This window comes from Erinaceus europaeus, chromosome 3 (assembly GCF_950295315.1).
Source record: "Erinaceus europaeus chromosome 3, mEriEur2.1, whole genome shotgun sequence".
NCBI classification, from domain to species: domain Eukaryota; kingdom Metazoa; phylum Chordata; class Mammalia; order Eulipotyphla; family Erinaceidae; genus Erinaceus; species Erinaceus europaeus.
Genome location: NC_080164.1, coordinates 123,226,813 through 123,252,885, shown reverse-complemented (window position 1 = coordinate 123,252,885; position 26,073 = coordinate 123,226,813). Strand labels below are relative to the sequence as shown.

Sequence of the window (26,073 nt, the reverse complement as noted above, 5' to 3'; positions counted from 1 at the left end):
CACTATGTGCGCTTAACCTGGCGCACTACTGCCTGGCCTCCCCCTCTCCAAAACTTTTTTTTTTTTTAAAGTCACAGAACATTGGTTTCCTTTTATATATTTTTTTTAAATTATGGACTAACGATAAATAGTAAATTCTTGTTCTAGAATATCTACTTGGTATTTACCATAAAAATAGTTTTTAGTAATAGAAAAGCCATATGAAGTAAAATCTTTGGTGGTACTATCTTTTCTTTTCAATCTATTAAATACACTGACATAAGCAATTTTCTTTTTAAAATTTTTAAAATTATTTTTATTTATAAAATGGAAATACTGACAAGATTATAGGATAAGACTGGTACATTTCCATAAAATGCCCACCCCCTAGAGCTCCATAGCTATCCTCTCCCTTGATACCTTCCCTAGTCTTTATCCCTCTGGGATCATGGACCCAGGATTATTGTGGGGTGCAGAAGGTGGAAGGTCTGGCTTATGTAACTGCTTCCCTGCTGAACATGGGCGTTTGCAGGTCAATTCATACTCCCAGCCTGTCTCTTTCCCTAGTGGGGCAGGGATCTGGGGAGACAGGGCTCCAAGACATATGGTGGGCTTGTCTGCCCACGGAAGTCAGGTATTATCATCTGGAACCTGGTGGCTGAAAAAGATTTAAGATACAAAGCAGAACAAGTTGTTGACTAACCATGAACCTAAAGGCAAGAATATTATAGATGAAGATTTGGGGCCTCCATTTTGGAAAAAGCTAGTAGGTCTATTTTAGGTATATTCCAAGGGGCTCATGATTTTACTAGTTTTTGTCTGAGTCTGACATCTGATAAGCAGGTGGACGGACCCAGATTATTGTCTAGGGAGATGGTGTCATAGTTGGCAAAACGGCTAGAAAGTTGGATCAGGGAAGAGAGTAGCACCCAAATAAAGGAAAAGTATATAAATACTGTTAACTGTAAACCTCATTGATTTGATCTGGGGCCCATATTCAGCACAGGAGGTTTTGTAACCTCTGCATCCCTATAGGTCTTAGCTCACATTCTGTGATCACAGATAGGGACATTGAGGACAAGGTCATATAGGGGCCCACGAAAGGGTCCATTATGTTGTTCTTGATGGAGATGACCAGTGACAGTGGCGAGAGGGATCTACTAGAGGTCTAGGCCCATCATGTCTGTGTGGGAATCCCAGGACTCTCTGACTAGGGCCCCAGGTGATGGGGTGGCCTGGTAGTAACTAAAGAGTCATCATTAAAGTATGCCAGTCTCTTGCCCTTACTCGGCTTTTGTAGTCCTGACTTTGTCTGACAAGGTTAGCCTTGCAATGATTCGGCAATGTGTGAAATAGGAGGTAGATGAGGAGGGTATCTAGGTCTAAGTAGAAACTGTTTCATTAGTTACTTTAAGGTGTCTTTTTAGGTATTTCTACTTGTTTCATTTATTGACTCACTGCAAATTATTGTGCATGTTTGCTTTAGGGTATATATTTTCCCCTAACTTATGGATACATGTACATATGCCTTATATCATGGGCCCTGGTGTATATCTAGGTTTTGAGATTTTGTTAAGAAGTGAACCGCTGGAAATGGAATTAAGGAGTCCTATGAGCTAGGAAAGGTCTCACCAGAGTAAGGAAGCTGAATGGTTGACATTCCACACCTGCTGTCTCTGGACTCAATTCTAAGTGAAACATGCTGAGGTGTTAACACTGATTAAGTTGGGATCAGCAGATGCAGTATCAGTTGGTATGAATTGAGAGAAGCAAGCAGGAAAGTGAGCCTTACCCTAGAGGTTCCAGGACTGGGAGATGTATGGGCTTTATAGAGAAAGAGGAAGGTTCCCTGAGGGTTTAAGAAGACAACAGATACTTATAGCTATAATCAGATTATTTGCCAATTGCGTTTACTTTGAAAATTCCATTGTTAGGATTTGCTGTATCATACAAGACCTCTCCATAATTTACACCTTTTTATGCTATTTATATATACCTGTATCTTACAGGGTAACTCCACCAGTTGCTTCTGTTCTCCTTGGTCTAAGGTTTTTTTTTTTTTGTTTTTTTTTTTGCCTCCAGGGTTATTGCTGGGGCTCAGAATCTAGTGCTTCTTGAGGCTACTTTTTCTCCTTTTGTTGCCCTTGTTTATCGTTATTATTAATGTTATTGTTGTTGGATAGGATAGAGAGAAATGGAGAGAGGAGGAGAAGACAGAGGGGGAGAGAAAGATAGACACCTGCACACCTGCTTCCTCATTTGTGAAGTGACCCTCCCACCCCCCACAGACGGGGAGCTGGGGACTTGAACCGGGATCCTTATGCTGGCCATGGCGCTTTGCACAATGTGTGCTTAACCCACTGCGCTACCGCCCAGCCCCCGGAATTGGAGTATTTCCTAGCACACTGATACAAATTCATCTAGAGATTATAGGTTATTTGAGTTGACTTACATAGTATATTTATTTGAAGATTTTAGCAAGATGAGACATGTTGAACTAATTAAAACTTTTTATTAAGTACCTTTAGTGTACTTGAACATTTACTCAGGTTAATCTAGCTAATTTAACTTCATGTAGTTAAGGTTCAGAAGGCAAAATATCTACTACTGTTATTAAATAATTTTGAATACAAGAGTCACACATATATACATGTATGTATATGCACATGTATGTATATGTGTGTATATTATGTGTGTGTGTGTATGTGTAGATATTTCAGTCCTTGTAATTTATTTACTGGTCATCCAAATAGTTTAATTATGTTTTCAGCATACTGAAGTTTTTCACTAAGATGAAAATTTTCATTTACTTTGAATACTTAAAGGTATATCTTTTATTTTTCCTACTATTACATATTTTAAGATGTTTGAAGGTTTTTAGCCCCTTTGATTCCATTTTATTTTTTGTCTTTAAATATTTTCTCTTAAATTGATATGTGTGCATATACTATACATATGGTATACAGGTACTTCACCTGTGCATGTTTATACTGTACTATGCAGTATGAATCTACCTGTATGCCTAAAGCATTGGTAATACTGTGAACCGAGGTTGAAGGGGGCAGAGGGAAACAAACAACTTTGACCCAGTTCAAATGGGCAAAACAAACAAATAAACCTCTTATTTGAAAGTTTATGTATCTTGAGGGAGGGGTTATATCACATTAAAGGTAAGTTTCTAGTATTAATCCATCATAGTTCAGTCATTAATATTTGCTGTGAATAATAAAAAATTAGGAGAGGTCTGCAAGTGTGTATCATAAATATACAAATTCAGCAACATTCATCTTTCCCTGGTTTTACATTGTTAGGGTCTGCTGCTGTAATACTCAAAGAACTCAGTCTCAGAGTTGGTGAGAATTGTAGTCCTGTTTACCCACTGTTTAGTTTTGTTTTGTTTACTATATAGCATCCAGATTTGCCAGGACAACAATCTTTAAGGAAGTGTTCATAAATGTTAATGTAGGGTTATAACTTTTGGCTTAGTGAGTTGTTAATTTAATATTGATCATTAACTATTTGGTCTTGGATAGAATCAGGTTTCTCATTAGTAGGCACAGACAGACAGACAAGTAGATATAGATAGAATGTTCATATAGTCTTATAGTGGCATTATAGTTGAGCTCAATAATTACCTTTTACTAGGTTAGGTTATACATAGAGGGATTGTGCCAAGTATTTTATAAGCTTTTACTTATTTAATCTTCACAATGATTCTGAAAAGATAAGTATTCTAATAGTTCTTAGAATATATTTTTTTAAGGAATATGGGAGTTGATCTGTGCAAAGTTTTTTTTTAGCCTGAGATACTATCTTCATGTAAGTTTAACCTTAATTTGGCAGGTGGAAAAAAGTTGAGGATTAGAGATAGAGTAGCAGTTCTTAATTATTTTGATCTCAGGACTTTTAAACTGTACAAATTATTGAGGACTCAAAATGTTTTTGTATATTAGTTATAGGCTTCACTACTATATTGGGAATAATGTTCAGACAATTTAACCACATTTAAGAGAGATAATAGAAGAGACCAGAACACTGCTTTTGGCATGTTTTGTGCTGGGGGTTGAACCTGTGAGCTGATGTATGCAAGTCCTGATTCTGCTGCTGAACTCTTTCTATAGCTCTTGCATGTTATTTTTGTATTCAATTTGTTGGAATACACTGTTAGAGGAAGTGTAAAATGAAAAATTGATCTCACACTATATAAGGATTAGAAAGGGAAGAACATTTTCTCTTTTTTCTTTTTGTACATTTATTCATTTTAAACAGAGATACAGAGAAATTAAGAGGGATGGGAGACATGGAGAAAGAGATTGAGAGGAAGAAGGAGGGGGGGAGGGAGATATGCAGTACTGCTTCACCACTTACGCTCTCCACCTTCCTGCAGGTGAGGGCCATTGCTTAAACCCGGGTCCTTGTGCACTGTAATGTATGTGCTCAGCCAAATGCACCACCACCTGGCCCCTGGGAAGAACGTTTTAATAACTGTTTCAAATTGTGAATGCTCTTTGATATAATTCTTAAAACTACTGAAGAGATTGGTTGCATTGTAGAATCTGAATTATTATCGGTGAATTTTTAAAAAACTTTGTGCATTAAAATCCACTATTATGCTTTCTGAATAAACTTTTTACATGTGGATATTTTATTTATTTATTTATTTATTTATTTATTTATTTATTTCACCAGAGTTATCACTGGGGCTCAGTCAGTTCCTGCATGACTTCACTGCTCTTCAAGGCCTAGAGACAGAGAGAAATAGGGTGAGAGGCAGAAAGAGGAAAGACACCAACCATCCATTGCTCTACTGCTCAGGAAATTTCCTCCCTGTAGATGCTCCTATGTGGTGGCCTGGGACTAGACTTGGCTTCTTGCATATGGTAATACATGAGTTCTACTGGTGAGCCACCTGCATGGACCATACTTGGGTAATCATGTGCTCAGTATACTGCTCGATTTATAGTTCCTATAAATTTAAATTACATTAAATTACGATTCAGGTTTGCCTATTTGATTCATTTTTTTTTTTTTACTGTTTTATTAACTTTCTTAATTTATCATCACATAGTTCCAACTTCTCATCTTTTGAACATTCTTTCTTGGTCATTAAGTTCTAATAGAGCAGATTTCAGGAGTGGGCAAAATTTGTGCGGAAATTTCAACATTGTGGTGTGAAGCTCCAGGTTCAGTCTCTGGCACCTCCATAAGCAATAGCTGAGCTATGCTCTAGTAAAATAATAATAGTAATAATAATAATAACATTTCTTTAAAATTACAAGTCTTTGATTTGTTACTCAGGCTTTTAAAAATTTATTAGTGACTTAATAATTATTAACAAGATTATAGATAATAGGGGCATAATTTCATATAGTTCTCAACACCACAGTTTCAAATCCCATTCCCTCCATTGGTAGCTTTCCTATTCTTTATCCCTCTCTGGGAATATGGAACAAAACTCTTTACGGGGGGCAGAATGGAAGACCTGGCTTTCATAATTGCTTCTTTGCTGAACCTGGGTGTTGGCAGGTTGACCCATATCCCAGCCTATTTCTGTCTTTCCCCTCCAGGGCTCTGGAGAGGTGAGACTTTGTTACACACTGGTGAGGTTGTCTGCCCAAGGAATTCAGCATGGCATCACAGTGGCATCTGCAACTAGTGGCTGAAAGGAGTAATAAGATATAAAGCAGGAACCCAAAGGTAGGAATAGAGCAGATGAAATTAAGGGTTTTCATGTGGGAAGAAGCTAAGAAGCCTACTTTAGGTATGTTCCTAGGGGCCCACAAGTGTCTTAACTTTTTCCTGAACTTGATAGCTAACATGAAGGTAGACTAAGAGTATTGCCTGGGAAGATGGTGTCAGAATTGAGAATAGGACTAAACAGCTGGATTAAGGGAGAGAGTAGCTCACAATTATGAGGAAAATATATAAATAACCACATTGATCTGACCTCTTGAGGCCTTGTCAGTCCTACTTGCAGTCCATGGTCAGAGCTAAGGAACATTCTAGGTTGTACTTATTTCAGGACCAGTCTTCTTTGAGTGTTTATGGAGTTTGAGTATTCCTGATTGAAGTAGGGAGTGACTGGATAAGTCAGAAATAAATATAAGGTTGTTTTGCTTTTAGAATAACATTGATAACAAATAAAAACTAAAAGTAGGTTATCAAGTCTTTTTGTTTTATGTACGTGTCAACTTGAATGATTAGGAAACAACTTCATAAATTAAAAAGTAACTAGTTATTTTAGCAAGTGGAAAGGAAGGATAAGTGCTAGGCAAATTTAAGTGTTTTAAATCTTGAAGGCCAAATGCTCCTTTTTTTTTTTTCTTTCCCCCTCCAGGGTTATTGCTGGTCTCGGTGCCTGCACCATGAATCCACTGCTCCTGGAGGCCATTTTTTCCCCCTTTTTGTTGCCCTTGTTGTAGCCTCGTTGTGGTTATTATCATTGCCATTGCCATTGTTGATGTTGTTTGTTGTTGGATAGGATAGAGAAATGGAGAGAAGAGGGGAAGACAGAGAGGGGGAGAGAAAGAAGACACCTGCAGACCTGCTTCACCGCCTGTGAAGCGACTCCTCTGCAGGTGGGGAGCCAGGGGCTCGAACCGGGATCCTTACGCCGGTCCCTGCGCTTTGCGCCCCATACGCTAAACTCACTGCGCCACCGCCCGACCCCCAAATTCTTCTTCTTTTTTTTTTTTAAATATATATAACACGTTCCATTTGATACTCATCCAGTCAAGGACAATTATTTCTTTGAGTTGGTTCTGTTTTATATTGTCTGTGAAAATTAAAAGTAAGATTTAGATGATTTGTCATAGTTATCCTAATACTAGGCTTTCAGTTTCAAACTGGATATCAGTAAAATTACATTGTTTTAAGACTTACTTTCTGTTGTATATTTATATAAACACATGTTTACTTTATGGTCTATTATTTTGCCACACTTATTTCATTGAAATGTTGTCATAGGAAAGAGAAATGTTAGTAAAGTCTGCACATCTCTATCCCCATTTCCAATTGTAATGCTTCTCCCCCACCTAAATCCCTAGCTGAAATAAAGAAGTTCTAGTGAGTGTTGCTTGCTGTTGTTTTATGCACTCTGGATTCCTTGTTTAGTCTCTGACCAGTTATCATTTGACTTCTTTTTCTAGTGTGTGCACCTAACCTGGTTTGCTGCTGCCTTGCCCTTGGCTTTTTCTAAATTGATACTTATTGCCCACTTCTTTTTCCTCATATAGAGATTTTAATTCTGTGCTTGGTGTTTAAATACTGCTGTTAGCCTATGTCCTTAATTTCACATAGAACATCTGATTTGTTGATTGTACTTATTTTTACTGTTAATGGGTTCTCACTTTGAATTTGTTCTGCTAACACTTTGCCAGCTCTTTATCATGTTCTGCATATGTGATTTGTGTCCTGTCATCAAAACAGGAACTAATGTTTTGTATGAACTATATGTTGCCATCAGTTTGAGGAATAGATAAATTCTATATTTCTAAATTTTTGCATTTCATAAGGAATTTGGTTAAGGTTTTCCAAATTATGTGCTTGTGTTTGTATTCACATGTGAAGTTTTTCTTTTTAAACTAGAACTTTGTTAAACTTTGGCTTATGGTGGTGCTAGGCATTAAACCTGGGACTTCATAGCCTCTGGCATAAAATAAAAAGTCTTTTTGAATAACCATTATACTATCTCCCCCAGCCCTAAAGTTTTCCTTTTTAATGTTTGGTCACATTTGTGTATCTTTTCTTTCTTTATTTCTCTCTCTCTCTCTCTTTCTTTCTTTCTTTCTTTCTTTCTTTCTTTTTAAAAATATTTATTTTATTTATTTATTCCCTTTTGTTGCCCTTGTTTTATTGTTGTAGTTATTATTGTTGTTGTCGTTATTGGATAGGACAGAGAGAAATGGAGAGAGGAGGGGAAGACAGAGAGGAGGAGAGAAAGACACCTGCAGACCTGCTTCACCGCCTGTGAAGCGACTCCCCTGTAGGTGGGGAGCCGGGGTTCGAACCGGGATCCTTATGCCGGTCCTTGTGCTTTGCGCCACCTGCGCTTAACCCGCTGCGCTACAGCCCGACTCCCTTGTGTATCTTTTCTTCTCAAAATAGCTTTCTCAGTTCAATGCCAGAGTTGAGCAAAGCTCTAGTTTAAAAAGAAAAACCTTATATGTGAATACAAACACAAGACTTTATCAGAAAGATAAAGATGAGTATGGGATGATCCCACTCATCAACAGAAGTTGAGTAAGAAGACCTGAAAGGGAAACTCAAAGCAGGACCTGACCAAATTGTAAGTAGGGCACCAAAGTAAAAACCCTGTGGTGAGGGGTAGACATGCAGCTTCCTGGGCCAGTGGGGGGTGGGAGTGGGTGGGAGGGATGGGTCACAGTCTTTTGGTGGTGGGAATGGTGTTTATGTACTTCCTCCACCTTTGCAGCCCAGTTTTCCTGGCATAGTTCCCGTTAGGTAACCTCAATTCTGCAGTTTGGTCCAAAGGTTTATCTTCATTTAACTTTGCTTGTTTTCCTTGCTTTGGTGCTTTACTTACCCCATATGGATGAGATCATTCTATGTTTTTATTTATTTACTTTTTTAATTTTTTAAACCTCTATACTTATCAGTAGGAGAGGGAGAAAGAATATGAACCAGCACATGACTCTAGTACACACGATGCCAGGAATTGAACTTGGGACTTAGTGCTTGAGAGTCCAGTGTTTTAGTCCACCTTTCAGTCTGCTGTTGTAAGGGAGAGGAGAGAGACTATTGATTACAGAAAGACAGGAATACAGTTTAATTTATCAGTACCTAGCATAGTGATGAATACATTGTAGGTATATTGATTTTTTTTTTCATTACAAAGAGAAAACATGAGGACAAACTCAGATGACTTTTATGTAAATCATAAGATAATAATAAAGTATCTGACTTTGTGATTATAAACAAAAGCTAATGACAGAATGACTACATGCCTTTCATTTAAGGTAAGTTACTGCTAGCTTCATAAAATAAACTAGTCCTTGATGGAACTGTTTTTATCTTTGAAACAGTGGGATTGAACTTGGTCTTGCATTAATTAGTATTACCTAACAAGCTTCTTGAATTCTTAGTATACTCTGGGTATAACCCAGTCATATTAGGATATCTGATGACCTAGGTATCACTAATTCAAGAACTACAATTGTGAATGAAGAGTTTTAAATCAGTATGTGATCCCAAATTTTCCATGTGTCTTAGTCTGTTTCTGCAGCTGCAACAAAGTATTATAAACTGAGTGGCTTGTTACTCTGGAGGATAGAAGTTTGAGATCTCTGGGTATCAGTATGAATAGATGGTTTTTAGGAACTTCTTCTACGTTGTAGACTTCTTTCTCTTTTCATTGTTTAAGGTGAGACTTAGCTGAACCTCAACTCAAAAGATTTGTTGGGTTTTCAAAATATCTGGCCCAATTGGTTAATAATAAGAATTGGCAATCTTTACTCAGTTTCTCTTTTTAGCTTTATACAGCATTAGATTTTTAAAAATTTCTTTATTGGGGGAATTTATGGTTTACAGTTGATAGTAAAAATACAATAGTTTGTACATGCTTAACATTTCTCAGTTTTCCACATAACATTTCAACCCCACTAGGTCCTTCTCTGTCATCCTGTTCCAGGACTTGAACCCCCTGACCCCAGAGTCTTTTACTTTGGTGTAAATCTACACCAAGGTTGTAGGTTTCGGGCTCTCCAGTGCATATAGAATGAAGACGCTCTCATAACATTTTTCTTTTTTATATATATTTTATTTATTTAGTGGATAGAGACAGAAATAAATCAGGAGGGAAGGGGAGATAGGAAGACAGAGATTTGCAGCCCTACTTCACTGCCTGTGAAGCTTTCCTCCTATAGGTGGGGATCATGAGCTTGAACTGAGTGAGCCTTGGCCATTGCAACATGTCTGATCAAATAGGTGTGCCACCACCCGGTCCCTCATAACTTTTTTTTAAAAAAAGTTTTATTTATTTACTTATCAGATATAGAGAACCAGTACATCATTTTGCACATACAGTGCTAGGAACTTAACCTGGAAACTCCTCATGTCTGCTGGCTCAATGCTTTATCCCACTGGGTGACCTCCAAGGTCCCTATTATGACTCTTAAAAGAACTCAATACCATTTGTTCATTAAGGCTGCATCCTTATAAAATCATATTCTTAACTACTTTCCAAAGGCCCCATCTACTAATACTGTCACATGGCGGGTGTGGTACAATTCCAATTTATCACCTGGAAGGATCATAAACATCTTATTTATAAGGGAGTAAAATTGCTTCTTTAATACAATCTGAATGGAAGCAGGCCAATGAATTGACTGACACATCTAAAACTTTCAGGTGGGCATATTCTGCAATATCAAAGTAGTAGACATTATTTTAAGATATATTTATTTTTATTAGGTTTTTATAGAGACAAAAACCAGAGCATTACACAAATCTGGCTTGAACCTGGGGCCTCTGGTGCCCCAGGCTGCAAACTTGGTGCTCTACACAATGAGTTACCCTCTTGCCTAAAAATAAACGTTTTCAATACTGAAATAATCTGGACAAAAAAATTTGTCCCTTCTGCTTCTAAATTGCAATATAAACCTCTTTACTCATATTCAGTACAGAAACAAAAACCAATTTTGGATTCTGAAATTTATGCTGAATTAAAAGTATAAGTTAATGCCTTTTTCTAGTTACAAAGAGAATATATACTAAATGATAAAAAAATTCAATGTGAGGGCCAGGCAGTGATAAACCAGGTTAAGCACACACATTACAGTATGGAAGGACCCGTTTTCTTTCTTTCTTTTTTTTAAATTTATTATTTATTTTTAAAATTTTTTATTTAAGAAAGGATTAATTAACAAAACCACAGGGTAGGAGGGGTACAATTCCACACAATTCCCACCACCCAATCTCCACATCCCACCCCCTCCCCTGATAGCTTTCCCATTCTCTATCTCTCTGGGAGCATGGACCCAGGGTCATTGTGGGTTGCAGAATGTAGAAGGTCTGGCTTCTGTAATTGCTTCCCCGCTGAACATGGGCCTTGACTGGTTGGTCCATACTCCCAGTCTGCCTCTCTCTTTCCCTAGTAGGGTGTGTCTCTGGGGAAGCGGAGCTCCAGGACACATTGGTGGGGTCTTGTGTCTAGGGAAGCCTGGCCGGCATCCTGATGACATCTGGAACCTGGTGACTGAAAAGAGAGTTAACATACGAAGCCAAACAAATTGTTGAGCAGTCATGGACCCAAAGTTTGGAATAGTGGAGAGGAAGTGTTAGGGGGGTACTCACTGCAAACTCTAGTGTACTTCTGCTTTCAGGTATATATTTTGCAGTAGTTTACGGATACGTGTGAACATATGGTCTCTCTCATAGAAACTGGTGTATACCTAGGTTTTGGGACTTTGTTAGAAAGTGAACCACCTGAGATGGAATTAGAGTATACTATGAAAGGAAAGGTCTCACCTGAGTAATGAAGCTGAAGGGTTGTCATTCCACACGTGAAGTCTCTGGACACAGTGAAATGAAGCATGTTGAGGTGGCATTCGTTGTCTTGGTTTGGTTGTGATCGGCAGATGCAATATTATTTGATATGGATTGGGAGAGGCATACGGGAAAGTGGGCCCTATCCAAGGGTTCCAGGACTGGGGGAAGTAGAGGCTCTATAGTGGAGATGTGAGGTTCCTGCTGTCTTAGGGTTCAAAAAGACAATCGATAGTTAATGTTATCATCACATTATTTGGTAATTGGGTTAACTTTGAAAAGTCCTTTTGTTAGGGTTTGCTGTACAGTACCCAGTATCTTGTATATAGCTGTGCTATTGGTTGCTTCTGATATACTTGGTCTAGGCTTTTGAGAGAGTCTGCATATCAATTACACAGCCTATATATTGAAAAGATTCAGTTTGTGTTTTGAAAAACTTCGAGACATACAATTAATTTTCCCCCTCTTGTATTAATTAACTAGTGATTTATATGACTACATTTTACTAGGAGTGTACATAAACACCATTCCCACCACCAAAAGACTGTGACCCATCCCTCCCACCCACTCCCACCCCCCACTGTCCCAGGAAGCTGCATGTCTACCCCTCACCACAGGGTTTTTACTTTGGTGCCCTACTTACAATTTGGTCAGGTCCTGCTTTGAGTTTCCCTTTCAGGTCTTCTTACTCAACTTCTGTTGATGAGTGGGATCATCCCATACTCATCTTTATCTTTCTGACTTAGCTCACTTAACATAATTGGAAGGACCCATTTTCAAGCCTCTGGTCCCCACCTGCATTGGAAAGCTTCGCATGTGGTGAAGCAGAGCTGCAGGTGTTTCACTGTCTCTTTCTCTCACTATTTCTCCCATCCCTCTTAATTTCTGTCTTTATTCAATAATAAATAAAAATAATTAAAAAATAAACAAAGTTATAATTCAAAATGATAATACTCCTGTAAATGAAACAATTTATGAAAATGCTCTTTTTTCAAACTTCTAATTAGATCAAAACTATATCGGGCTTTAAGATCTCTATAGGATATGCCAGAATTACACACTTAGTGATATAATAGTAAATACTACCTCCTATACAATACTTCCCTTGTCTTTCTCTCAACTCTCCCTCACCTCTTTACCCCAATACATACGTATACTCACTTGCAGTGTCATAATTACATTTTCTTAGTAGTTTGTAGGGAAGCTCAGGACAGACATGAAGATGATAGTTACAATCCCAAGGCATCTTTGAGGCAAATGGTGCTACAACAGAATGAGATATATTGAGAAGGGAATAGGCAATTTGTAGCTTGTACTGAAGTTTTTTAAATTTTTCTTTAGGAAGTAGGTGTTTTCTAGTTTTTAATTTAATTATAAAACTACAAATTCGTGTGTGTGTGTGTGTGTGTGTGTGTTTGAGCGCGTGTGCATGCACACGCACGTAACTCTGCGCTTCTCTGTGGACTGACTTTCAGATGGTGGCAGAGCCAAAGAGAGAGGTACCATAGCAGCAAAGCTTCCTCCAGTGTACTAGAGGCTGGACTTGAACCTTGCTGACTGGCATCCATGGGAAAGCAGTGCACTATCCATGTTTGTTATTTTGTTTGCCCATTCCTATTTAAATATAACAGATTACTTTTGTTTGCTGTTTTAGGTGACCCTTCTTCCCTGTGATGTTTAACTCCTGAGTTATAATGTCAAGAGTATACTTTACTTGTGTACTTCATTTAACTTCATAGTACCTAAAATTTATTATTATTATTACTGTTTTGTGTTCACAAGTCATCTAACTTATTGTCTAGTTCATGGGGAACATTTAAATATCATTGGGTGAAGAGGATGACTTAGGTTTTGTTGGGAGATGCCATGGAGTCCAATAAAAGGAATATTTGTAACTCAAAAAAAATTTTAATATTTATTTACTTATTCCCTTTTGTTGCCCTTTTTGTTTTATTGTTGTATTTATTATTGTTAAGATAGGACAGCGAGAAATGGAGAGAGGAGGGGAAGACAGAGGGGGAGAGAAAGACAGACACCTGCAGACCTGCTTCACCCTTGAGAAGCGAGTCCCCTGCAGGTGGGGAGCTGGGGGCTCGAACTGGGATCCTTATGCTGGTCCTTGCTTGATCCTGGTCCTTGCGCTTTATACCACATGCGCATAACCCGCTGCACTACCGCCTGAGTCCCTATTTATAACTATTATGCTCCTTTGTGATTTGAAGTAAACCTGTAGTATTCCAAAGTAAGATTTTCCTCCCTCCCTTCCTCCTTCCCTTCCTCCTTCCCTTCCTCCCTCCATTCCTTCCTCCCTCCCTTCCTTCCTTCCTTCCTTCCTTCCTTCCTTCCTTCCTTCCTTCCTGTATGCAGAGAATTCCTCAGCTATTAGTGTTGAATTGTGTGACTATCTTTTTTAAAGAAAACATTTTCTTAATTTTTTTTATTTATTCCCTTTTTGTTGCCCTTTTGTTTCATTGTTGTTATTGTTGGATAGGACAGAGAAATGGAGTGAGGAGGGGAAGACAGAGAGGGGCAGAGAAAGACAGACACCTGCAGATTGCTTCACTGCCTGTGAAGCACCACCTGCACTTAACCTACTGCGCTACTGCCCGGCTCCCTATTTTCTTTATTTTTATAATTGGATAGAGACAGAAATTGAGAGGGGAGGAGTAGAGATAAGACACCTACAGCCCTGCTTCACCACTCAGAAGCTCCCCTCTACTCCCTCACCCCTGCAGGCGGGGTCCAGAGGCTTGAACCTGGGTCCTTACACACTGTAATGTGTGCACTTAACCAGGTATGCCACCACCCGGCCCCAAATCAGTGTTCAATTTATTGTTATTATTTTTTTTTACAAAGATAAGAACTTTGAATGAAATTTTGCATATGCTTGTATTTCAAAAGTCAGCATAATAGTTTTTCAGGAAATATTTTTTTAAATAACCATACTCTATCAAATTGAACGTAAAGCCCCTGGCTATATAGTTCTGTTTGTTTTGTGTAAACTTTCAACATGCTACATGTGATTTTTTTTTTTTTCGTAACGAGAAACGAAAGTGAATTATTTTGCTTTCTCTCAAATGTTTAAGGTACAGCACACACACACATCATATACATGGAAACTCTAAAGTTAGAGGAATGATGCTGGTATTATAAATCCGGTTACATTGTTTATGCAGATTTTCACAATTTATTTAGATTTTATATCACTCTATATTATACCATATGCCAGAGAAAAGTGCGTTATAAATTTAATGTGGTATTCTTTCATTTATATTTCTTTACCTTAGTTCATTTATTTTTAAAATACTCTTTTTGAAAAATTTAAAAAATTAGTTTAATTTACTTATTGGGCAGAGACAGAGAACAAGATGGAAGGAGGGAACAGGGAGAGAAAGAATAGCTGCAAGATTGCTGCACCACTTGTGAAGCTTCCCCTGCAGGTGGGGCCACAAGTTTGAACCCAGGTCCTTGCTCATGGTAACATGTGCTCAACGAAGTACGCCACCACCTGGCCTCTTTAAAATTTTTTGAAGGTATATTAAAAATAAATTCTAAAAAAGGATATGTTTCATATATTTTATGAGACAGAGATAGAGACCAGAACAGTACTAAGGCACTTATAGTGCCAGGGATTTAACTTGGGACCTTGTTTTCTATGTCCAGAGCTGTAGCCACTATGCCACATCCCAGTCTTTCTATTTTTCCTTTTGTTTGTTTGTTTGTTTATAACACCTGTGTAGTTGAAGCCTGTGCAATTCTGTTCCTTTCTGTGAATACTTTTCCCTCCTTTCAATCTTAGAAACAGAGGGAAAATGGAGAAATAGCACTATCTCTGTGACTACTGTAGCTTCCCCTATGAAGGTGCTCCCATGTATCAGGGACTTGAATCTTAGTCCTCATACAGATTAAAGTATGAGCCCTACTGGCCAAGTTATTGCTCACCTCTTAAAAATCTTTTTTAGAGACTTAGCTATGTCATATTACCATGAACCAGGTCCAAGACTCAAGCCCCTGGTCCCACTTACAGGGGCTAAACTTCCTAATGGATGAAGCAATACTGCAGGTTTCTCTATTATAGTTGCTGTTTGTTTCTCCTACTGTTGCGATTAAAAAGTATTAAGCTTTGAGTAGAATGCCCTCATAATCTTTTCATTTTATACATGTATACTAAAATTATTCCACAATTAGAATTAAAGATAGTTTATAAAAACTAGTATGATTTCTAAGAGACATTTGACTAATTTCATGAAGCTTTTATTAGGCCATAAATATTAACTACAGAGTACTCATTTTTCTTGAATAGCATAAAAATCTATCTTCTTTTGAGATACTACTTTAGGGGCCTGGCAGTAGCCCACCTGGTTGACTGTACATGTTAACCATGTGGGAAGGACCTGGATTCAAGCCTCCAGTTCGCACCTGCAGGGATAAACTTTCACAAGCAGTAAAGCAGTGCTGCAAATGTGTCTTTTTCTCTTTCTCTGTCTTCCCTTTCCCTCTCAATTTCTATTTGTCCCTATCCAGTAACAATAAAATATTTTAAGTACAACCTTTAGACTCAGATTCATCAAAATTAATAGATAGAAGAAAGTATGTTTATTTTCTTTTCTGTTGTTCTTGGTTTTTTATTGTTGTTGTAGTTATTGTTGTTATTGATGTCGTTGTTGTTAGGACAGAGAGAAATGGAAAGAGGAGGGGAAGATGAGGAGAGAAAGATAGACACCTGCAGACCTGCTTCACCTCCTGTGAAGCGACTCCCCTGCAGGTGGTGAGCTAGGGGCTTGAACTGGGATCCTTACTTCCATCCTTGTGCTTCTCACCACTCGCACTTAACCCACAGTGCTACTGCCTGAATCCCAGAAGAAAGTATTATTTGTAATAGATTGCAATGACCTGTTTTGGTAATTACTAAAATCTGCCAAATGTGGCACAAACCTGCCATATTTAGGGCTAGGATTAGGGTTAGTTTCATTTAATTAAGGAGCTACTGTTCTAATGTTATTTCTGTACAATATTATTCATATGCTGAGAGTATTTCTTTCTGCTGGATCTTATCTTAAAATTGGAAGTAATTTATTCAGCAACTGTTTTATTGGGAACCACCTGGATTCTTGGAGCCTGGTGTTTAAAAGTGACAGTAGTCCTAGCAAGGTAACCTGAGTGGGTGCCTGCTTTGTTGTACTCTAACCTAACCAGGCCCACACTACATGGGGAAACTTCAATGCCACGATGTCTTAAGACTTCTTTCCCGCTCTCTCTCTCTCTCTATCTGAAAAGGTCAACCTATAATTTAGTCTCATAGTTTCTTCTGCCATGTTTTTAGTTATGTTCTTAGTCATTTTAATTCATCAGGAACTTTAAATATATACTCTTTGGTCGGAACCTGTTTTTTTCTAATGTCATTCATTACCCAACTCCTCCAAAAGTACTTTCTTTTTCAACACTGACTTTAAATAACACCTTTATCATATTTTAAAAGTCCAAAATATTTGTGTTCTTCATTTAATATTCCATTGTTTGTTTGTTTTTTGTGTGATTTTACATTTGACATCTGATAGGAGACACCCCTTTCCATTGAATTTTTTTTTTTTTTTTTTTTTTTTTGGGAAATTTCTGTGTATTTTCTCTTCCAAATGAACTTTAGAATCAACATGTCAAGTTCCATTTAAAATCCCTTTGGGGAGTCGGGCGGTAGCGCAGCGGGTTCAGTGCACATGGTGCAAAGCTCAAGGATCAGCGTGAGGATACTGGTTCAAGCCCCCAGCTCCCCACCTGCAGGGGAGTCACTTCACAGGAGGTGAAGCAGGTCTGCAGGTGTGTCTATCTTTCTCTCCCCCTCCTTCCTCCATTTCTCTCTGTTTTATCCAACAATGATGACATCAACATCAGTAATAACTACAACAAAATAACAAGGGCAACAAAAGGGAAAATAAATAATAATAAAAAAATTTAAAAAATTCCCTTTGGGATTTTGATTGGAAGTGCATTGAATTTACAGATTAATTTGGGGGAGAATTGGCATCTTTCCATTGTTGAATCTTCCCATCAGGAACATGGTCTGCCTCTCCATTTCTTTAGGCTTTCTTTTATGTCCTTTAATAAAAGTTTTGTAGTTTCCCTTCTCCCCACAATTTGTCTTATACTCTTGTCAGGTTTATTCCTGCGTATTTTGTAAAGTACATCTTTTTTTACCTTATACATTTTAAATTCATTACTGCTAGCATATAGGGAATCTTGACTCTTGTGTGTTGACCTTTTTAGTTTTCAGTTGATTCAGTTGAAATTTCTAGAAGGATGTTTGCTTTTGCAAATGGTAATTTTCCTTTTTTATTATTTACATCTCTCTAGGGAGTTTTGATATTTGGCTATCTGTCTCATTGCATTAGTTAGGTCTCAAGAAGTATTCACTATTAGATCCGATTTGGGCATCTTTCCTAGTTTAAATGGCATGTTTATAATATTTGAACTCTTACATATAGCTACAATTTCTGGTGGAATACATATCAGCACCAAAAGTTTTCTTGGGTTAAATATTTTCATGGACTTGTGTCTTATGTATTTTTATTTGAGATGATAGATATTTTTACTTCAAACATTTGATATAGTAAATTGCATTAGTATATTTGTCATGATGTTTCTAACTTCTTGTATTTATTAGGGAAGTGTGTTTGAACCGTGCATTAAAGATGTACACACAAGATACTTTCAGAGCTGTATAGTGTTGAGGGAGGGAATGGAGAGGGTGGTGTGGTAGAGATGAGGACACTACCTCATTTGATAGTACCATCTGTGAAGGTAAACTGTAAACTGATCTGAAGAATGAAAGCATTTGGGAAAAGCATTCCCAGAAGAGAAATGTTACTACATGCAATAAATTGCATGTCTTAAGATTTTCTTTTGGCACTTTTGTGTATGTGTTGTATTTTCTGCAAGTGTTGAATTTTATTTGCTGATGATGTGCTTTAATGTTGTTATTCCTGTTATGATAATAATCTTGTGAACTAGAGAGTTTTCTCATGTTTTCTGTACTTTTAAAATACTGTAACCAGGGCGGGGGTAGATAGCATAATGGTTAGGTAAAGAGCCTCATGCCTGAGGCTCCGAAGTCCCAGGTTCAATCCCCTGCACCACCATAAGCCAGAGCTGAGCAGTCTTCTGGTGTTTCTCTCTGTGTCTTTCTCTCTCAAAAATAAAATAAATGAAATAATTTAAAAAAATGTGATCTCTTAAAAAAAATACTATAACCATACAGTCATCCTTCTGAAGGGTAAATCTTTAAAATTTCTGCTGTGGATAATACCATTTCTACTTTAAGATTAATTTGATAGCTTCATTTCCTAGAAAACCATCTTTTTTCTTTTTGACATTCCCATTTCTTGATTTTTAATTGTGCTCAGTTTTCTAATTTACTGTGTTTTTTCATTACTTTGTTCTTTTTGCCACCAGGGTTATTGCTGGGGCTTGATGCCTATGTGATTCCACTAGTTCTTGTGGCCATTTTCTTCCATCTGTCTATTCCCTCCCTCCTTCCCTCCCTCCCTTCCTTCTTCCCACCCTCCCTTTTCATAGAGGTGAAAGACAGATAAAGAGATACCTACTGCACTCACTGTTCCACTTCTATTGAAACTACTTCTCTGCAGGTGAGAACCAAGGCTTGAACCCTGGTCTTATGTATGGTAATATGTACTATCCTGACCCCAAAATCATTTTTTTTTTTAACTGTTGAGACTTACTGTTGCCTAAGTTATGGCTAGATGTGTGTGTGTGTGTGTGTGTGTGTGTGTGTGTGTGTGTGTGTGTGTGTGTGTGTATGTGTGTGTGTGTGTCTGTCTCCCCAAGAATAAACTATTCTCAGTTAATGATATACCAAGTTCTAATTTACTGTGAAGTATAAGTAAATGTCACTTTATTTCTGAATCTTCCACATTTTACCTGTTCTTCTCATTTCTGATAGAGGTTTGTGGAACATTTCCCACAGTTTTGTGAATTTTCAAAAATCATATTTCTACTGTTTTGTTGTACTCATCCAATGCTTTCTACCTTCAGTTCCTTTTTGACTGGAAATGATAAATGCAGCCTTTATGAGGCTTGCCTTTTCACACATTCATTTTCAATTTTTCTTAATAAAAACTTTTAATGGGGGCCAGGTGGTGGCGTATGTGGTTGAGTGCACACATTATAGTGCACAAGAACCCAAGTTCAAGCCCCTGGTCCCCACCTGCAGGGGTAAAGCTTCATGAGTGGTGAAGAAGGTCTGCAGGTATCTCTCTGTCTCTCTCCTTCTCTGTCTTCCCCCTCTCAATTTCTCTCTGTCACTATCCAGTAAATACGTAAAAAAAGAAAAAAATTAAAAGAAAAACTTAATGTTGCCTGGGGGTAGATAGCATAATGGTTATGCAAATAGACTCATGCCTGAGGCTCTGAAGTCTCAGGTTCAATTCCTGTACCACCATAAGCCAGAGTTGATCAGTGCTCTGGTAAAACAAACAAAAAACAACAATAAAAACAAACTTTTAATGTTTCTTAAAATGGCATACATTGAATTCCATATAATTTGAGTTTCTTTTTTCTAAATACCAATCCCTTTTTTCTCTGACATTGCATTTTATGTAGATGCTGTTTTCTTTTTTGAAAATGGTGTATTTTTATATATACTGTGCCATACCTGAGTTGAATTTTTTCTTTTAAAATTTAATTTCTTTCTTAGTTTGAAATGTTTGTACTTTATTTTGGCTCTTCTGAAAGTATTGAATTGAAATAGACATTTTATAACTAGATACTCCCTTTCTCTGAACACCATCTTTTGCTATATTTTCATTTAATCCTGGCTTTCTTTAATCTAGAATTTGAGTACTATGTTTATATCATGCTTTTACTTTTCTAACTTTCAGGAATTAACAACTGCTTGATAAAATTTCAAATTGCTTACATATCTAAAAATTACTTCTACTAACTGGAATTTTATTTCCAAAATAATTGTACTTCAGTATTTTTAATTATATAACCCTTCTAACATTTTACATTATATTTAGAAAATCTGGTAACCTATTCCCTAAACCCAGCCCTTCTGCAATCTTTTAGACATCATACTAGTCAATGCTTCATCGATTGCACCAACAATCAGTGGATGGCCCAGAGTAATTATTGATGCTGTCTAAAACCCAGTTAAATATCTTCATTAAGGTCTACATTATTCTCCTGATTGTATCTTTGGAGTTTTGTTTATTTAGGAGTTAGTCTTTTTCACTTTCACTCTCTAGCATGTTCTACATTTTTGATGTTTCTTTTAAATTTAGCACCTCTTACCTTCCCATTTCCCTAGCTTGTGTATTTGTTTGTTTTCCTCCAAGGAGACATTTGGCAGGGTCTGGAGATATTTTTGTTCTGTCAACCTGTGGGAGGGTTGCTACTGGCAATCTGGAGGGTAGAAGCTAAGGATGCTACTAAACATCTTGAGTTGCATTGAGTAGCCCCCAAGAACAAAAGAGTTATCTGACCCACAATGTCCATAGTGCCAAGATTGAGAAAGACAGTTTAGCTTCCTCATATAATTTACCTGCACATTTTTGTAAAATTATTAATGTTAATGTTTTTGTTGACTTTGTTTTGAGGATACAAGAATAGTTCATGGGTGTTATGTACTATGTGTTGCACTGTATAAGGGCCATGCAATGTATAACTGACTTGACAATGAATACACGTGCTAAAAAGCTTCTCCCTTAAATCAGTATATATTTACAGCTTTTCATATGAGATAGAGTTTTTCATGAGAGACAGAAAGCAAGAGTGTTACGCTATATATTCAGCATCATCTAGGATTAAATTGGTAGTCTTGTGTTTCACCAGCTGAGGTGTTAAAAGTCAGCTTTCTAGAGCCATGTGAAAAAATCTTTTACTCTGTCATTGAATTTCCTAGTGGAAGGGATATATAGTTAACTAGATAATTGACCTCTTATTCTTAGATATTGAGGTACCAATTTTTCTTTTCTAAAAATTTTTAAATTTATTTTTCCTTTTGTTGCCCTTGTTTTTTATTGTTGTGGTAGTTGTTGTTACTGATATTGTCATTGCTAGATAGGACAGAGAGAAATGGAGGAGGGGAAGACAGAGGGGGGAGAGAAAGACACCTGCAGACCTGCTTCATCCAAGTCTGTGAAGCGACTTCCCTGCAGGTGGGAGCTGGGGGCTGGAACCTGGGTCCTTACTCCTGCCCTTGCACTTTGCGCCACATGTGCTTATCCTGCCGCTCTCCCGCCCGACTCCCAAGGTACCCAGTTTTTAAGAAATGGTCCTCATTCTCTGTTCTGATTAGTTGCAAGAAATTGAACCTATAGATTTCTAAGTCCCTTCCATTTTGATGGGTCTCTATATTAAACTAGTTCAATATTATAAATTGGTTAGTCAAAACATACCAACATAGTTTGCAATTTAAGTTGTCATGATTTAACTTTGGTCTCCTCTTCATTATATATAGTTTATAATTTTATCTAAGGAATATATTTCAGATATTCACAAGATTGTTATTCTGACCATTTTCAGTGTTCCATAGTGTGTTTGTGATTCAAATGAATTTTTCCCTTAGAAATAAAATAATAAAATGGGTCAAAAATTTTTTTTGCCATTTTTTTCTGTTTTATTGGCTAAGACATAGAAATTGAGAGAGGAGGAGGACATAGAGAAGGAGAAAGTTAGACACCTGCAGACCTTCTTTGTCACTTGTGAAGCATTTCCCCGCACAGGTAATAGGGTTAAATTTCAATGGGACAATGTGCTTTTTAAAAAAAAATTGTTTTTAAATTTATTTATTATTGGGTAGAGATAGAAATTGAGAAGGGAAGATAGTGAGGGAGAGAGACAGACGCCTGTGGCCCTGCTTCACCACTCATGAACTGTCCCCCCTGCAGGTGGGGGCCAGGGGCTTGAACCTGGGTCCTTGTTAACTGTAATGTGTGCATTCAACCGGCTGCACCCCCTCCTGGGCCCCTCTGCCTTTCTTTTCAATCTGAATTAGTTCACTGGGGAAAATATCGAAAGGTATATGATATGATTTAGTTACACTTTAATAAAGAATTGCTTATTTTTGCTCTTTTATAAGATTGCGTCTCCTTATATGAGTTTCCACCAGTTTTGCTGTGTGGTATAAGAATCTACCTATATGGGGAAAGAGAAATTGGTATTAAAGGGGAGTTCTCTTATGCTTCATTTTTTGAACCTCTTCTTTCTTCCCTTTTATTGTTTTATTCATATCATATCATATATTATTTCATTTCATTATCCAGATTTTTCCTCCTACTTTTAAAATCATTACATTAACATATATTTTTTACCCTCTTGAAGAGTTTCACGTGCGACAAAGAAAAAGACAAAGTAGAGCATCACAACAACACTTGCTACACTGAGGATCCAATCAGGAATTTCACATATTTGAGACTCTACCAGTTGAGCTACATCCCTAGCTACAATTTAGCACCTTTTTACGGTGTCATCTGTGACATGCTGAAGAGTGATAGATTTTGATGCCCCTTAGTCAAGCCTGTAGCCCTAAATTGAAGTAGTATTAATCATTATTAATACTCTTCAGTGTCATGTACTCATTCAACCATTTTAATAAAATATTCACTGTACAGTAATCTTGGAAATTACGTATACAGTGGCAAACAAAATGTAATACAGAAAAAATTTTCTCTCCAGAGCACTGCTCAGCTCTGGCTTATGGTGGTATGGGGGATTGAACCTGGGACTGTGAAGCCTCAGGCATGTGAGTCTTTTTGCATAACCATTATGCTATCTAACCCACCTGTAGTATAGAGAGTTTTAGTTTGTGATGCTTCATCCCTGAACCTAATATTGCTTCAATAAGTTTTTTTTTTTTAACAATCAGGAATAATCTTGATGTAACAATAAATGTTTTTAATTATTTATTTATTGGGAAGAGACTGAGAGATTTAGAGGATGGGGGAGGTAGGAAACAGAAAAGAGAGACACCTGCAGCACTGATTCATTGTTCATGAAGCATTCCCCCTACGGGTAGAGAACAGGTGTTTAAACTCAGATCCTTGTACATTGTAGCATGTGCATTCAACCTGGTGTGCCACTCACCAAGCAGCTCCTAGCAAGTATTTTATGAAATCCTCATTCAATGTTTTCATTATTGTTTAATATTTGTTTATAAGATTTTGAGATTAAAGGATTTAGTTACACACTGTACCCACCACCCTGTGCCCTTATTCATCTAATGATAACCATCATGGTGTAGCTAGTAGCCCACCCCTCCCCCTTCTTCCCTCCTTCTCTCCCTTTCCTTTTTGGGGCAAATTCATGTATTTCAGTTCTGTGGATTCCACATATAAATGATGCCATCTGATTTTATCCATGTATATGTTCTTCATCTTTTTATTTACTTTCCACTCCATTGGGGAGAGCTATTAAACTTGGGACCTTGGAGCCACAGGCCTAAGAATTTGTTTGCATAGCCATTCTGCTACCCCTCCTCCCACACCCAGACCTCAACTTCTTTATCCAGTCATTTGTCAGTGAGCATCGGTTGCTTTCACTCTATACTGGTGTGAATAATACACAGGGTTGATAATACTTTAAAATATTACTGTACCTTACCAAATGATGTATATGGAAGCTAGAAATTTGAATAAAAATCTTGGTTTCCTTTTTTAAGAAACAAGATAAGTTTTTTTTTTTTTTTTTAACTATGAAACATCATTTTTGCTTTTGGAGAATATAAACTTACAGGAGGAATACTATGCTTATCCAGTGTGGTTATCTGGCAAATGTTCTTAGAAATGATTGAATGAACCTTTTTAAGAAAAATTGACATTAGTTGCCAATGAAAAAATTAAACTTTCAAGCTCAATTAGAATTTTAGAAATTGTATATGGCTGGTATGGGTTGTGTGTGTATGTGTGTTTGTTGTATGTGAAGCTAGTAGGGATATTAGCTACTACAATTTTTGTTATTGCAGCTTAATTTTGATTTAGTAGATATAACTGTTTAATCAAGTCACTGAAAGTGCAACACTTCATTAGTATGTGAAGGGATTTTGAGAACAAAGTGTTTATTTCTTTGCCAGCAGGTTTATTGCTGGATCTTTGGGCCTGTACTAGTTCAATACTACCAGTAGATTCTTTTTTAGATAGAAGGTGAGAAACAGGTGAAACACCATACTGTTGTTTCTCCACTTGTGAGGCTTCCACTATGCATGTGCTTCCATGTGATGGCCAGAACCTCAAACCTAAGTGCTTGCACATAATAAAATGTGTGATCTATTGAAAGAATAAAGTACTTAAATATGCAGCTTGGGACTTTTCCAGAATTAAAGTTTTGTAGCCCAAGCATGAGTCTTAAAAATGCCCCATACTCTACCAAATTAAAATTAAAAAGAATGCGTATAATTTTGATTTAAAAATGAGATTGCATGTGACTACATTCTTAAGTTTTAAAAATAAATTTTTGTGTACTATTTAAACAGTTGGCTTATTAAACCCTGTTGAGTTTATTTAGGATCTCATTGCATTTGCCACTAGTATTTGCACTAAAATATTTTTCAGTTCTTTTTCTTCTTTTCATTTCTCTTTCCACTTTGCCCTTCTATTCTATTGTTTTCTAACATTTTTTTTTTAAATTGTTTTCTAGGTGGAGTCTTTCATTTTAGATCAGGATGATTTGGAAAACCCAATGCTGGAAACAGCTTCCAAGTTGCTCTTATCAGGTACTGCTGATGGTGCAGACCTCAGGACAGTAGATCCGGAAACACAGGCTAGACTGGAAGCTTTACTAGAAGCTGCAGGTAAATTCTACACATTGTAATGTTTTCCTTATTTTTCAAAGTGACACGTAAACTTAATAAAATTTTGTGAACATATCATCTTAGATATTTAAGATGTTAGGTATTTGATCCTATTAAATATATATATATATATATATCTTTTATTTTCTTTTTTCTCTTTTATTGGATAGGACAGAGAATATGAGAAGGAAGGGGGAGATAAGAGGAGAAGAGAGAAAAATAAGACACCTGTAGACCTGCTTCGCTGCTTGTGAAGCATCGTCCATGTAGATGGGGAGCTGGGGCTCGAACCCAGATCCTTGCACTTAGTAGTGTGTGCTCTTAACCAGGTGTGCCACTGCTCCCCCCATTAATTATTTATAGAGAACTTTCTAGAGAGTTACATGTAACATTTGATTAGAGCATATATTTACTTGTACCCTGTAATTACTGACAGCACTTTCTCTTTTTTAGAAATTTACAGAATGCTTAAAAAATTGAGTCATTCCACGTGCATGTACTCAACTGAGATGAAATAAGGAAAAACTATTTCAGTTCTCAGACTGTAAATGAGTGTCCTTTTATAATGTTCATTGTGCCTTTTTTTCCCTTTCACATTTATGAATGTTTATTGTGGCATTATTCACAATTGTCAAAAGACTGGAATAACTCAAAGTGAAACTCACTGTTAAAATAACCCAAGTATCATGTTAATGTGCTGTCTAGTATTTCAGAATATGAGAAGGCTGTGATATGCCTGATATACAAAATACAGACTTGAGTTACTCTGGTTCATTCTTTGAGTCAGG

At 37.1% G+C, this 26,073-nt stretch overlaps 1 protein-coding gene across 10 annotated transcripts in view; it reads left to right on the top strand.

The window, feature by feature from the left end:
* The window catches only part of ANKRD17 (ankyrin repeat domain 17), a 154,185-nt gene that overhangs the window by 47,348 nt on the left and 80,764 nt on the right, over positions 1–26,073 (top strand). For all 10 annotated transcript variants that reach the window (XM_060187844.1, XM_060187843.1, XM_016188361.2 and 7 more), the window contains exon 2: positions 25,132–25,285. In XM_060187844.1, the coding sequence (XP_060043827.1) occupies positions 25,132–25,285 (154 nt within the window). The remainder of the gene's footprint in view (positions 1–25,131; positions 25,286–26,073) is intronic.